Source organism: Manis pentadactyla, chromosome 16, assembly GCF_030020395.1.
Source record: "Manis pentadactyla isolate mManPen7 chromosome 16, mManPen7.hap1, whole genome shotgun sequence".
NCBI classification, from domain to species: domain Eukaryota; kingdom Metazoa; phylum Chordata; class Mammalia; order Pholidota; family Manidae; genus Manis; species Manis pentadactyla.
The window spans coordinates 41812207-41826571 of record NC_080034.1 but is presented as its reverse complement, the minus strand read 5'-3'; the positions used below and the strand labels follow the sequence as shown (position 1 = coordinate 41826571).

The window sequence follows — 14365 nt, the reverse complement described above, 5'->3', positions numbered from 1 at the left end:
ACCTTGGAGAAAATAAGAGTTCCTAGGCTAGGTCAGTCAAGATCATTGAGTGGTGTTTTATTAATATGTAATTGCCTGCATACCCTTACACAGAGTAGTTTGAAAATACTCACTTTGTAAGCTGAAGGAGATCAGGTTGAGGGCATTGTAGAATTAGCAAAGGATGCCAGTGCCATGGCTGGAGAAGTGATGGGAGTAGCAGGAAGAACTGTGGGGGAAGGAAGGTGCATGGAGGAAAAACTAAGCCCTAGAAGAGGAAAGAGTATTTTAACTTTGAATACCTTGATACCAATCCACATCCTATCTTCCTGTGCCAGCCTTTAGATGGCAGGTGGGAATGGGCCTGACTGCATATGCGTTTTGAAACCAAGGTACTGCTTTATTAGTAATATTTTATTCCTGGTGTTTAACAGGGTTCTGTCATCGAAAAATGAAAAAGGCAGCAAAACAAAAATTCTACAATTTACTAAATGTAAGAACTCGGCAGGAACACGGGCTTTCAATTAAAAGGGCAGGTGGGGTTATTTCGGGTGAAGAGCCAATGTTGGAGATTACTGAGGCGGTGATCTTTGCAGTAGGAATAAGAAACAGTAACTGACATCATCCTTCAATCACCCTAAATCCGTACCATTGGTAACCCCCAAGGGTATATCCGGTGCAATTCAGTGGGACAGCAACCCTACCAGTCCCACGACTTCTAGCACCGCTCATTGAGACATTAAGGGGTCCGGCAGCGGAGCGAATTCAGGACGCGCGGTAAACATGCCCCACCTTGGCGACCCCTGTAATGCTTAGTCCAGAACGGGAGGAGAGGACATAACGGGAGCGGCGGGGCAGGCCCACAGGTTGGGAAAACAGGGGAGTTCTGAAGACAAGAATCACTGCCCAGTGTCTTCGACCTTTCTGCCACTCCAAACGTCCCTACCGGAACGAAGGACGGGAGCCGGGGAGAAAGAAGGATGCCGTAGGCTCCTGTCTGCCACCTTGGCTGCGGGGACCTTGCCTTCCTCCCGGCTGGCCACCCGGTTCATGTGGCTTGGTTGTGAGTTCCAAAACTTTCCAATGTCTTCTTTTAATAAATTAGCTAGAGTGAGAAAAACTCTAAAGGTCTCTCCTTTTACTCCATTGACGTTCTGAAAACATAATCGCCACAGGCCGGCGGGGCCAGGCAGCTCCTCGGCCACCCTGCCTCAGGCCCCGCCCCTCCGCGCCAGCCCCGCCCCCTCCGACTCCGGCTGTCTCTGGCTCCCTGGTCCTGTTTTGGGCTCTGCCAGGAACTTTCTGGAGTTTTCTGGGTTCGAAGTCGGGGACCGATTCGTGGAAACACTTCTCAACAAACTGCCCCGTCCAAGTCACCCTGCCTACCCCCAACGCCACCCTAGAACAACAAGCTTAGTCACGGCTCTACATTTAATTTCCAGAAGACTTGTGTGAACTGTGCCAGCCTACCAATAGTAACCCCCTCGTTCTGGTCGTCTTTTTCCCACCGAGCAGACTAGTATGAAGGGAGGGGGAGGCGGAGCTGAGAGAAGCTGGAAGAATGGGAAAGATCACAGAGTTTGTGTGTGGTGTGGGGGTGGTTGTGAGTCTGAGGCGGCAGCAGGGAAGTCCGGCTCTCGTCACATATCCACCATGGTTCCCCTAAGGCGCGCTGAGCCCTGACGTTCACTCTTCACTCCCTTCTGTGGCCATTCGTCTTCCCCTTTTTAGAAAATGAACCGGTACGATCCCTGTGCCAGTATTAGGAGGAGTCCAAAATAGAGTATGAGGACATGGAGGGAGGTTCAGTTACAGGTTCTGTAATTACCTGACTGGATGACCAGACCAAGCCACTGAATCTCTGATCCTTTGTTCTCATCTCTGAAAATGAACAGGTATGGCGGAATGTCCTCTGCCTAAAAATGTTAAGATAGTTTCTACAGTAAACTGACAGTAATGTCATAACCCTGATGGTAGTACCCAACCTTGTAAGTGCCTCAGTAAGAATGAGAGGTCAGACCTGAGAGTATGCGACCCCAACAAAAGAAGGGAGCAAACTTCTGAAGCACTACTTTGTCACAGGCACTCTTAAGACCTTATAAGTACTACTCTACTAATCCTTAGCATCCTGTGAAATAGTAATTCTATTTTAGAGATACAGAGACTTGAGTAATGAACTTACAAATACTTCATTGGAAAGAAAGAGAGAGAGAGAAAAAGGAAACAGCCTCAACAAGGAAGTAAAGAGCAGATGCAAACTCAGGTCTTCCTATTCCCAGGCTTTTTAAAATGCTGTTGGGAGATCTGCAGGGTTCACAGGTCATTGAAACCTTAGTCATTTGATTGGGGAAAATGTATGGCTCTAGATTTCTTATCAGTTATCGCGTTTGCTTTTTTCTGGATAAACAAAATTATGACATCTTTTAAAACAAAGAGAATTGAGAAGATGATGTAGGGGTAGGAAAGTTTTCCCTTCTTCCCTTCTAGGTTCATTGGCTGGTCTTACAATTAAATTGATACAGGACAGATTAACAGGAGAAAAACAGAGAAAAGTTTTAAGAACATGTATACCTCCTGTATACGAGGGGGAGACCCAGGAAAACAGAATAACTTTCCCAAATGGCCAAAGCCATCACCTTAAACGCCGTCTTCAGCTAAAACATGCATGTTAGAGATTGGGAGTCAGTTATGGGAGGTTACCAGGAAAAGCAGGGTAAACAAGAGAAAGATTGTTATGCAGATTTAAGCCATGGCCTTCTGCTTTGTTAAGTTTTTGGAGTTAGATATCCTCCTCTGCCTGGTACAGTCAGGGAGACACCCTTAAAAATGTCAATATTTCTTACGAAAGGGTAACTTTTCTTCCGTTTTCAGAACTTCACCTGTGTCTGCTGTTTCTTAAAAAAACAGGTTAAAATAACCAATATGTCAGAATAACCATATGTTATTTTGGGGTAGTGTATTTTGCTCCCCTTTAACAGTACTGTTTGAGGGACTACAGGAGAATGGGGAGGGAAGAAAAAAGATCCTGGAGCTTTGGGGTGAGGAAAGCTCCCCTTCCCACACTTCCTGCCCCCACCTTCCCTCCTCCGGCAGCGTTCTAGGCACCCCCTCTCCAGGCCACTCCACTTAAAAGTTCCTGACAGCGCATCCAGCATGGGGAACCTGAGCCTTGGGCTTTCCCAGCACCAAGTCCAACACCAAATCCAAGAAAAAACTAATTTCAAAATTAATCAAATTAAAGTTCAGGAAATTATCTTGGGGTTCTTATAGTCACTTTAGACACTAAGTAAACCTGTGACTGGGTTTCTGTCTTGGGAAGTGTTAAAAAGGAAAACAGAAGCCCAAAATGGGGTCACTTCTGCGAGGTCAAGTCGTCAAACCAGGGCTTAATACTTAACCTAACTACAAGTCCAGCCTCACCCAGAAATGTAGTCTTAACATGTCAGGAATTTTCCTGTCAGCACCAATAAGTGAACAGTCACATGGGCCCTCTCTGTCCCCCAAAGTTATTACACCTAATAAGACCCCCAGCTCTTTCCCCAAAGGGAAGGTGACCTTGCATGAAACAATCATTTCTTTTGCTAATTGTCCAACCCCTTTTTTGCCTATAAAATCTTTCCATTTTTGTACAGCTCCTCAAAGCTCCCCTCTACTTGCTAGATGGGATGCTTCCAGATTCATGAATGGATTAATAAAGTCAATTGGATCAAAATTTGCCTGGTTGAAATTTTGTTATTTAATAAAAGTGTCCAGTGTAAAAGGAAAGACAAAATTCAGGAGACCCTCTCCTTCTCAGGAAATGGAAAAGGAATATAGATGTTTAGGTTTCCAGGCCAACTCATGATGCCAGGGTTCTTGATCGCGGAGCCCAAGAATTAACTTCGCAAACACTCAAGGTACGAGAGCAAGGCAGAGGTTTTTATTTAGAGAGAAAGCCAGAGGACAGAGCTCCTGCCTCAAGCCAGGAGGGGACAAGAGAGTCACGGGGTGGTGTGTTGTCTAGGGGTTTTATAGGCAATAGAGAGACAAAGGGCTAGGGATGTACACCTGCTAAGTGGTCCTAAAATGTTTACCTTGGAAGAAACACTAAGTTTCTTATTAGTCTTCCTGGTTATTTACAAGAATTTTACTGCTCTGATTTTCCTCCCAGGATAGCAGCTTCCTGGTCTGGGAGCATATCACTCAAGACTGCCTACTTTGCTCCCAAGCTGGGCTGAGTTTACTAACATAAAGAGTATGTTAGTAAAGTTACCTTTTAACAAATAGGGTTTTAAAATGCAATCTTATTTTCAAGATGGCATCCTTCCTGTTTTTACTACATTGTTTTGGGCTTGCTTGCTACATTGCCCAGGTTGCAAATAATTTCTTTAGGGCTGGAGGAAGAAAAGCAGCACCTGGGTAAAGTCATAAAACAAGGTGGGCTCCCCAGCAGGCTAAAGCAAATCTCACAATGGATTGATTATCTTGCTTTGTTCTTTTCCGGAGGCTCTCACCCTACTCTGTCTAAGCCCATGGTCCCTGTCTCAGAAAGTGAGATTTAACTCAAAAGGTAGGTCAACTATAGTGTGTAGCTGATCGATTCATGTAAAACAGTATTTTTGGTGGACCTTTCTCTGCAACCCAAGCAGGCAAAATCACCATGTCTACCTGCCAGGCAATGAAGACAGGATGCCCTTCGCTTCAATCCAATGAGAAGTATTCTGAATAGCAGACTTGAAGAGAAGGAAGCAGTGAATCTAGAACTGCTCCCAGTAGCAGCTGATGGTGAAGAAACTTCCAGAGGGTGGGGGTGAGGCTGAGGGTCTCTAAAAGTGCTGATGCACTGGGCAACTAAGATGGACATTTGGGGAATCCCCAGCCAGATTACGTAAGGGAATGGAAAGTTACTGAAGGTTGACCAGTTTGACTAGCTTAAGGAGGTGATTCATAAGGGAGTGACATCTGAATGTAAAAAAGTTATCACCTACCTGCACACACACACACACACACACACACACACACACACACACGATTGTTAAAGCAATATTTTTGCAACATCACTTTAGATCAGTCTAAACAAATTATTAACTGAATGCCCTCGGATTCCAGGAAGATGTGTTTTGATGGTAGACAGGTGTGCATGCCTATGTGTGTGTGTGTGTGTGTGTGTGTGTGTGTGTGTGTGTGTGTAAAGAATGCCAATTGAGCAAGTGTTCAAAAGCAAAATTCCTTTCCTTCATAAAAAACTGCGTTTTCTGTGCTCAAAACATCTGGGTATAGTGATGAGTTTGTTTTCTTGTGGGCTGTAAACCCCATCCTACTGCTTTAGGGTCCCTCACATTTTTATTTCAGACACCTGACACGGGGTCTTGCATGCCCACAAAGAATGAAGACAGAAAGGCCAAAATAAATTACCAAATGTAATTGTATTTAAAACTGAGGGGAGCTGGAATCTAGGATGAAAAAATTAGGCGAGTGAATTAAGTGCAAGGCAAATAACCTTAGTTTTAGAGCTGAATCCTCCCACCTTACAACCTCATCCCAATTTGCTTAAAATGGGCCACCTGCCAAAGAGCTGCTGTGGCAGAGGCTGCTGTCAAAGGGGGCTGAACATTCCCGCCCCTCCCTCCCAGGCTCATCATCCACTGTATTTCTTTTCAAAGTGGTGGATAGTCAAGGGGCTCCAAGGACAGGGCAGAAGAGGAGTTCGGGTCTCTGACGTTACCCCTGGTCCTACCCACCACCTGAGGCTGAAACGGCAATTCAGGAGGCAGAAAGAAAGCAGGGTGGCCCAGATCCTAGGCTGGGAAGGAAGAGGGAAAGGGAGAGGCTCAAACGGCCTTAATTCTTCCTCCTCACACCCTAATCCAGCCTGAAGCAAAAAGGAGGGGCGGGTTTAGTTAACCCTGCCCTTCCCATCCCCCACCCATGACTGAGCACTTTCCTGCTCTGGCGCTGGAGACTCTGTCCTTTTAAGAATAGTCTTGTTTACCTGATTGTGTTTCTGCTTAAAAATTCAAATCCCCCATCCCCAGATATTCCATCCGTGTAGGTCAAATATGATGTCAAAAACTATATTGCATTATTCCTTTCCTTCTTTTTCCCAGTTTAAATCTAAGATGGGAAAAACGCCGCGGATGGCCAAGGCAATCCTCAGGCAGCCCAGGCCATCAATGGCCGACCGTCAGCGCCTCTGTCCAGTCACTCTCTGTGGCACACAGCTAGCCCACCCCTCTGAGACACTCGGGAACGTTCCGGATTTGGGGTGTCCCTGGAGCCGAGCAGCCCTTATTCCTACATGAAACCACCAAACTAGTTTGAGCCTCGCGAGCGACTCACCACCCTACAATTAGAAACCTAGCGGTCACACTTCGTCAATTTCAAACTGCTCTGCGGCTGACAAACCGCCAAGGGAACAGCCTGGGTGAGCTGAGTCAACGACCACCCACGACAGCGCCTCTTCCCCTTCCCCTTCGGACTCCGGTCCCTTCTCCGGAATCCGAGAAGAGTCTGGAGAGATCTGGGAGAGGCGGCACCCAGGACGCTGATTGGTCCCCGCAAGCCCGAGGGAAGGACGCGAAGAGAAACCCCTAGAAAATTCCGGACCCAGCGGCCTCTCCGAGCTCGATGACTGGCTGAGAGGAAAAGGAGGAGCTCGCCGGAGCATGATAAATACAGAGCCTCCGCGGCTGGGAGAAACAGTCGTCCCGAAGACTTGACAGTCTCCGCTGTGGGTCGGGAGCGCAATTTCCGCAGACTCAATACCTTTGAGCTCGCGCGCTTTCAGTTTCCGGCTTCAGACAGGACCGAGCTCTTTTTTGACCCCAGATCCCGTCCGCCGTTTTCAGACCTGAGCCTCAGCGCAGAGTGAGAGCGGGACAACAACATGGCTAAGTCCACTGCCATCGGCATCGACCTGGGCACCACCTACTCGTGCGTGGGGGTGTTCCAGCACGGCAAGGTGGAGATCATCGCCAACGATCAGGGCAACCGCACCACCCCCAGCTACGTAGCGTTCACCGACACCGAGCGGCTGATCGGAGACGCGGCCAAGAACCAGGTGGCGCTGAACCCGCAGAACACCGTGTTCGACGCGAAGCGACTGATCGGCCGCAAGTTCGGTGATCCCGTGGTGCAGTCGGACATGAAACACTGGCCTTTCCTGGTGGTGAACGACGGAGACAAGCCGAAGGTGCAAGTGAGCTACAAGGGGGAGACCAGGGCGTTCTATCCCGAGGAGATCTCGTCCATGGTGCTGACCAAGATGAAGGAGATCGCCGAGGCGTACCTGGGCCACCCGGTGACCAACGCGGTGGTCACCGTGCCGGCCTACTTCAACGACTCGCAGCGCCAGGCCACGAAGGATGCGGGGGTGATCGCAGGGCTGAACGTGCTGAGGATCATAAACGAGCCCACGGCCGCCGCCATCGCCTACGGCCTGGACAGGACCGGCAAGGGGGAGCGCAACGTACTCATCTTTGACCTGGGCGGGGGCACCTTCGACGTGTCCATCCTGACCATCGACGACGGCATCTTTGAGGTGAAGGCCACGGCCGGGGACACTCACCTCGGTGGGGAGGACTTCGACAACAGGCTGGTGAACCACTTCGTGGAAGAGTTCAAGAGGAAGCACAAGAAAGACATAAGCCAGAACAAGCGGGCCGTGAGGCGGCTGCGCACGGCCTGCGAGAGAGCCAAGAGGACCCTGTCGTCCAGCACTCAGGCCAGCCTGGAGATCGACTCCTTGTTCGAAGGCATCGACTTCTACACGTCCATCACCCGGGCGCGGTTCGAGGAGCTGTGCTCGGACCTGTTCCGGAGCACACTGGAGCCCGTGGAGAAGGCCCTGCGCGACGCCAAACTGGACAAGGCGCAGATCCACGACCTGGTCCTGGTGGGGGGCTCCACCCGCATCCCCAAGGTGCAGAAGCTGTTGCAGGACTTCTTCAATGGGCGCGACCTCAACAAGAGTATCAACCCTGACGAGGCGGTAGCCTATGGGGCGGCGGTGCAGGCGGCCATCCTGATGGGCGACAAGTCGGAGAACGTGCAGGACCTGCTGCTGCTGGACGTGGCTCCCCTGTCGCTGGGGCTGGAGACGGCTGGGGGCGTGATGACCGCCCTGATCAAGCGCAACTCCACCATCCCCACCAAGCAGACGCAGATCTTCACCACCTACTCGGACAACCAGCCTGGGGTGCTGATCCAGGTGTACGAGGGTGAGAGGGCCATGACGCGGGACAACAACCTGTTGGGACGCTTCGAGCTGAGCGGCATCCCACCGGCTCCCAGGGGGGTGCCCCAGATCGAGGTGACCTTTGACATCGACGCCAATGGCATTCTGAACGTCACGGCCACGGACAAGAGCACAGGCAAGGCCAACAAGATCACCATCACCAACGACAAGGGCCGGCTGAGCAAGGAGGAGATCGAGCGCATGGTGCAGGAGGCGGAGAAGTACAAAGCCGAAGACGAGGTCCAGCGCGAGCGGGTGTCTGCCAAGAACGCCCTGGAGTCGTACGCCTTCAACATGAAGAGCGCCGTGGAGGATGAGGGCCTCAAAGGCAAGATCAGCGAGGCGGACAAGAAGGTGGTGCTGGACAAGTGCCAGGAGGTGATTTCGTGGCTGGACGCCAACAGCCTGGCCGAGAAGGACGAGTTTGAGCACAAGAGGAAGGAGCTGGAGCAGGTGTGTAACCCCATCATCAGCGGACTGTACCAGGGGGCGAGTGGCCCCGGCCCTGGCGGTTTTGGGGCTCAGGCTCCCAAGGGAGGTTCCGGGTCTGGCCCCACCATTGAGGAGGTTGATTAGGGGCACAGGGACCTTCATTTTTAACGATTCTCTGATACGAAATACCCAAAGATTTTTCTTGTCCCAGATACTTTCTGTATTTTCTGTTATCTACTGTGTCAGTTAATTCTGAAGTTCGATTGTAATGTGATAATTACCTTGTTTTCATTATTTGTGGCATAACCAGTGTGTTTATTGGAATTCTGAATTGATACTAAAGGTGTTTTTTTTAATGAATCAACACTGCCACCCTCTGTTCTGTTTTTGCCTTGTAAACACACCAAAAAATTGAGTTTTAAAAAAATTTGTATACTTCAAAAGATAAAAAATAAAAGTGTTAAAAATGTTAAAACAGTGTATGTTCATTTGAGGAAGGATAATGGACTCTTGCTGGAATGTCTGGGTTCCATAGATGTGGGAAAGGGACAGTACTCCTGAATGGTAAGGTATGCATTTGATGTCAAGCCTCTGGTTATTTTTGTTGGAATTTAATTGTAAGTGGTAAATGACATGTGGGTTAGAAAACAAAATTCTGGATGCCTGTTTTGAGTAAGATGGGGCTTGTTCTAGAGAGAAGTCAGAGCAGGAGCTGCGCAAAGGTTTTTGGGAGGAGAAGTTGATGTAGCCTTACTGTTGGGAGGGAGGAGGGGGTTCATGCTTCCTAATCTATACTGCACTTGGCTTGTACAGAGCCTTTCAGTTCTCACTTCTGGCCTGTGAGTCTTCCAGCCTTTTACCTAAGTTATAAGTGAATTTGGGGATGGAAGAAAGCAAAATTGAGGTGCATTCACAGTCTGGTTCAACAGTTGGGTGACCGAGTGAAAAAATTGTTTTAGCTTACTTTTTTAGCTTGCTTCCTTCTTGCGAAGCATATTGAATGGCTTCATTTCCAAAATTTACATTTCAAGGGAAATGTGTTGTAGGCAAGTATTTTAAGTCATTGTCTTCCTAAGTGCCATCAATCAAGTGAAATTCTGGAGGAGAGAGATATGGAGAGGTCAGGGGTGGGAACATGGTGATAGAGGGGGGCGCCAGGTACTGTACCATGCTCTTTGTGTCACCCCAATAATCCTCAGTCCATCCCACCGCCTGCTTTGTCAGATATTTGAATGCTTTTTTTGTGGGTCAGTATGTGGAGGTGGTCATTTCAATTACATGTAGGGCAAAATTAGAGAGTAACAGGTGATAGTTTGGGAACCAGGATTTCTTCCACATTGCCTGAACACTGTTAGCAGTGGGTTCCTGTCTGACAGTTGTACCCCAGTTCTGTTAACCAGTAGCTTTGTCTTTTTATGGACAATCTCAAAACTATATTTAAAGTAATAGCAAATTTATCTCCTCTTTCTTCATAATTGAAGCTGTACAGCGTTGAGCTGGGAACATCAAGGAAATGGGCTTTCCCACAAAAGCTCTTCCCTAAGGGGAGTTCTTCCTGCCACAGCAGTTAGATACCACTAACACTTCCTCTTGCATGATGGAATTCCAACCTCATTCCTCTGAAAAGCTGAGCCTGAAAATACCTAATCCAAAATTAAAGTAACATGTTACATTTTTCCAAAAATGCTCACCATCTAGGGAAATTAAACATTTTAGGAATGACACAGTATGTAGGAAATATATGGCTCCTTGGAAGCTTGTGAAGGAGTATGGTAAGGATTCTTCAGTTTCTGCCCCTCCTGTTTTACTCTGAGTGATGGTGTTACCACCTCTGATCAGAGCATATTGTAAATGCAGTTTAACTCTTGCAACAGGAACTGAGGGCTTCCTTACCTTAAAAAAATTTTTTAAGCTTGCCAGGCAGTAGAGGGAGTAAGTATTAAAGTTCAAGCCGCTGGAGCCATGGTTCCCCAACCTAGTGGTATATTAAAGTTATTTGGATAAGCTAAAAAAATACTGATGTCGGGCTGCCCTCCACTGGAGTCACAATCTTGGGGAGTGGGTTAAGGCATTGTGCAGAATTAAAGCTACCTAGGTATTCCTAATGTGCTGCCAAAGTTGAGAAAAAAACCCTGCCCTGGAGGCTACTCCTGATTATATTTTTAGATAGGGTCATGGGAGAGAGGGAGTACAGGAAGGTGTCACTGCTTCCACAAACTGACTTGTGTTAAAGGACTTTATGCTGCGAATCAGAGGCTTGAAAGGTCTTAAGGTGTTGATGCACCAGCTGCAGCAGCAACAATAGAGGTTAGGGAACCCCCCAGCAACAGCGTAAGGGACCAAAAAGGAATTCCTAATGCTGGTGCAGTTAATTCATGACTCCCTCATGAGGGAAGTGCTTCATTAGGAAGCAGCATCAGAATGTCATCTGTTATCTGTATAGGTACACATCTCAGAACTTAAAGCAGAATCACTTTGCGACATCAACCACAGATGAAGCTCAGCTCCTGGGAGCTGGGAAATGTATTGAACAGACAAATGAATACTGTAAGATTCTTGGAAGAGCTATTTTGATGGAAAGCTGAAACCTCGGGAGAAGGGAGGGCAGGTAGATAATTTCAGGAGAAGAAAGTAAAAGGGTATATTTCCTGCACCCCAATGGCCTTCCAAATTTTACTGTAAGCTCAAGCTTATCTAAATCATGTGACCCAAGTAGAAGACTGATTTTGTATGATTTGACACCCCCAATTATGTTTTATGTGGGTTTCTCACAGAAGATGAAGATGCCAACATATATTGCCAAATATATCTGCATTTATAAATGAGGGGGTACAGAAGGGCCCAGGAAGGTGGGATTTGGATTAATATTTGAGTTGATCCAGTAAAGGCCAAGAGCAAATTACTAGATTTTGAGGGAGGGAAAACTTGGGAAAGGGGAGTAGGGGTTGGCTGTTGCCATCCTACCCCAATTTGCTTCCAACCTCCCTGAGATACAGGGCTACTCAGAGTGTAGTAGCACAATTCCATCGTTTCCGGCCAACTCCCAGGCCACACAGTGCTCAAAAAGGACGAAAAGAATGGGGAAATGGGAGGAGTTAACGGCTATCAGTTGTTTTGCAAAATGAGTAAGTTCTGGCGACCGGCTGCACAAGTATGTGAATATGCTTTACCGAGTTGTACACTTACAAAAGGTTAGATCGGTTTTTAAAATCGAAACAATTGTATATTTAAATATCGGTTTATTGTTTGTCAATTACACCGTAATAAAGTTGTTTTTAAAAGAAGACATTAAGGTTAATGACAGGTCCCCGGGCTCCAGTGGGGTTGCGAATTCAGATTTCAATGACTAGGTGGAGTGGGGTGACAGTTTCTCGGGGTGACCTGGCCTCCAAGGAAGGACGGGTGAAGAAATAGGAAGAGTCCACGGCGTACTAACGCCAGAGGGGAGGCCACAAGATCGCTCACTGCGCACGCGTCTGGCAGCGCCGGGGACTTTCTAAGGCCTAGCCAATCCGGTCACCTGTTTGTTTTTCAAAATTCACAAAAAATTCCAGAATATGTGTCCAAAAGAGTGTGAAATATTCAGTCATGTCCTCTCTTTCCCTTTGACTGATTCCTTTTTGGACGAATGATGGGGCAAAAACAGCGGGTTGGGCCAGGCATCCAAGAAGACAGCCATGCCCATCAGGCCCCCGACCACACGCTGCTTTAAATAACCCTGGCGCGCAGGTGCCGTTCTCTTTGTGCGGTGAAGTCGCGGCTGGCTGCGGTGTCTTGTGGTGCGACTGCTGCCGCAAAGCCTTCCTCTACCCAGAGGAAAAGGCCCTGCGTCAGCTTTGCACAGCTGCATGATGCATACAGGTACCTCGGGGCCCTGCTGGGTGAGGAGACCTCAGTCTCGGGCTGAGCAGGATGAACTACCACTATAGACTAGAGTTTCTGATGTGTCTGTGACGCCACTGCTTCTAACTGACCCAGCCTGGGACCTGGGGAGCTCCGCTGGAGTCGCCCCGGCTTCTTCCGAATAACTGGTTTCTTCCCAGGCCCCTGTTCTCCGCAGACAGGTCCACAGCACCACGAGGGTGAGTAGATTGTGCGAGGTAAAGTGGATGGTGGTCGCCCTGGGGAAGGACGGGGGGTGATGATGACCCCAGGTGACTCTGAGTGTCTTCGCTGACGCCATCACCGCAGCGCGCTGAGCACCTCTCCCCCCCCTCGGGCGGGGCTTCCTAGTACCTGGGCTCAGGAAGAAGTTGATGACCAGAAACACGTAGTAATGGTTTGTTCCTGTGTCTCGTGTCTCTATTAAGGGTTTAAAGACTTCCACTGGTGTGTTGTTACCTTGGATAAAGGTGAGTATTAGTTGTCTCTCAGAGATCTGCTTGTGTTTTTAATGAACACGTGGAATAATGTAAACAGTTAACTTGGTGATTTTCCAAGGACCACTTTTTGGTTTATGTTTCTCGTGACTTTTTTATAAACCTTGGAACTCCCCATATTTGCCTAAGCCTGGTTGAAACTTGCTTACACCCCATTTTACTACTGTAAAATTACTGATGTGCTGGACCTCCCCAGTGGAGGTATTTTCTTCAGTTTTCTACCCACTTACCTCTCCCAAATTTCTTATCTCTGAACTGTTTGCTGTATCCTTACGTTGGGGACATTGTTTTTGAATGTACTAAATAGACAGGTTTTCTTGATCCAGGTTTCCCTAAGTTGGGAGTGATGATTTTTCAGACTAGAGTCTCTGACGTTGGTCCTGATGTCAAAAATTAAGTTCTGACCCATTTGGGGAACTGGATGCTTCGTCTGTGAGAAGTGCCAATAGCAGGATCACTGTACCTCAGCTTGTCCTCCTAACTGGCTGTCCTGTTTTCATTTTTCTAGCATGAGAGCTCTGAAAGCCCAGCCAGGGGCAGTGCCCCTTCAGAGATGGGGCTCTAACCTGGCAACTGAAGGGCTAAAGGTTTGTGTTTGCCCTTGGAGAATTGCTGCTGAGATGGCTGAATTGCCTAGGTGATGGTTCCCGCCACATTACTGGCTCTGACAAGAAGTGAAGAGCCTCGCCCCTTCTCCCTGGCTTACTATAGTGAGTCTTCCAGTTTTTCTTAGCCCCCGAGTGGTAATGATGACCTGTTTGGACTAGAGTCTCTGAGCATTTCTCTGAGGATCTTGGAAACCACCTGAACCACTCCTGTACATCCCCTGCCTACCCAGATGAATGTTTTGATTCCAGTTGTCCGCATGGTTTTAATACATACTCCTTTTATGAAATTTCAGGATTTTCCTGACACAAAGGATGTACTCTGTGGTGAGCAGATCTAGGAGTCTAAGTCTTTCCTGCATTAACCTGTGTGAGCAGCTGTCAACTTCCTGGGGGAGAAACTGCCTAGAACCACAAGACTTGATGTTGTCAAAAGGATTCCAATGAAATATCTTATAAAGCAAGTAAAAATACAGATTGGTCTCAGTGAAAACAAGATTGTACAAAAGGTTTAGAGATGTGAAAAGTAAACATTGAGTGTCATAGTGTATAGCTGTGCCTCTTTAAGTTTCTATGATGTAAACCTGAATAGTAACAGGAATCTAATTTGTCTTTTGATGGATCGGTGAAAACGTCATCCAGATAAATTTTTTTAATGTAATACTGGTAGTTGCTAGGGAATAGGGAGTTGAGGGGTATAAAATTTCAGTTTTACACCATGAAAAGTAAGTGGTGGTAACGATTGTCCAGTATTC

At 47.7% G+C, this 14365-nt stretch overlaps 1 protein-coding gene and 3 non-coding genes across 8 annotated transcripts; all 4 read left to right on the top strand.

Moving 5' to 3' along the window:
* Window positions 1–6671: 6671 nt before the first annotated feature.
* LOC118907164 (heat shock 70 kDa protein 1B) lies at window positions 6672–14160 on the top strand. Of its 5 annotated transcripts, none has more exons than XM_057494194.1 (5): window positions 6672–12487; window positions 12670–12708; window positions 12937–12978; window positions 13514–13592; window positions 13907–14160. In XM_057494194.1, the coding sequence occupies exon 1, from the start codon at window positions 6845–6847 to the stop codon at window positions 8768–8770; it is 1926 nt and encodes a 641-aa protein (XP_057350177.1). In that variant the 5' UTR covers window positions 6672–6844; the 3' UTR covers window positions 8771–12487; window positions 12670–12708; window positions 12937–12978; window positions 13514–13592; window positions 13907–14160. The 5 variants fall into 5 exon arrangements, with proteins under 5 accessions (XP_057350177.1, XP_057350174.1, XP_057350176.1 ...); XM_057494191.1 differs by having other exon boundaries at window positions 13514–13715; XM_057494193.1 differs by lacking the exon at window positions 12937–12978 and having other exon boundaries at window positions 13514–13715.
* LOC118907281 (small nucleolar RNA SNORD48) lies at window positions 12764–12827 on the top strand. Its single transcript, XR_005022757.1, has one exon. It is a non-coding gene; the product is annotated as a small nucleolar RNA SNORD48 (small nucleolar RNA).
* Window positions 13345–13412, top strand: LOC118907280 (small nucleolar RNA SNORD52). The gene has a single exon (XR_005022756.1). It is a non-coding gene; the product is annotated as a small nucleolar RNA SNORD52 (small nucleolar RNA).
* Window positions 13741–13822, top strand: LOC130681381 (small nucleolar RNA ZL8). Its single transcript, XR_008994502.1, has one exon. It is a non-coding gene; the product is annotated as a small nucleolar RNA ZL8 (small nucleolar RNA).
* Window positions 14161–14365: the final 205 nt, after the last annotated feature.

Excerpts from the sequence above, each read along its gene's own strand:
- LOC118907164 (XM_057494193.1), top strand. The coding sequence starts at position 6,845 with ATGGCTAAGTCCACTGCCATCGGCATCGACCTGGGCACCACCTACTCG.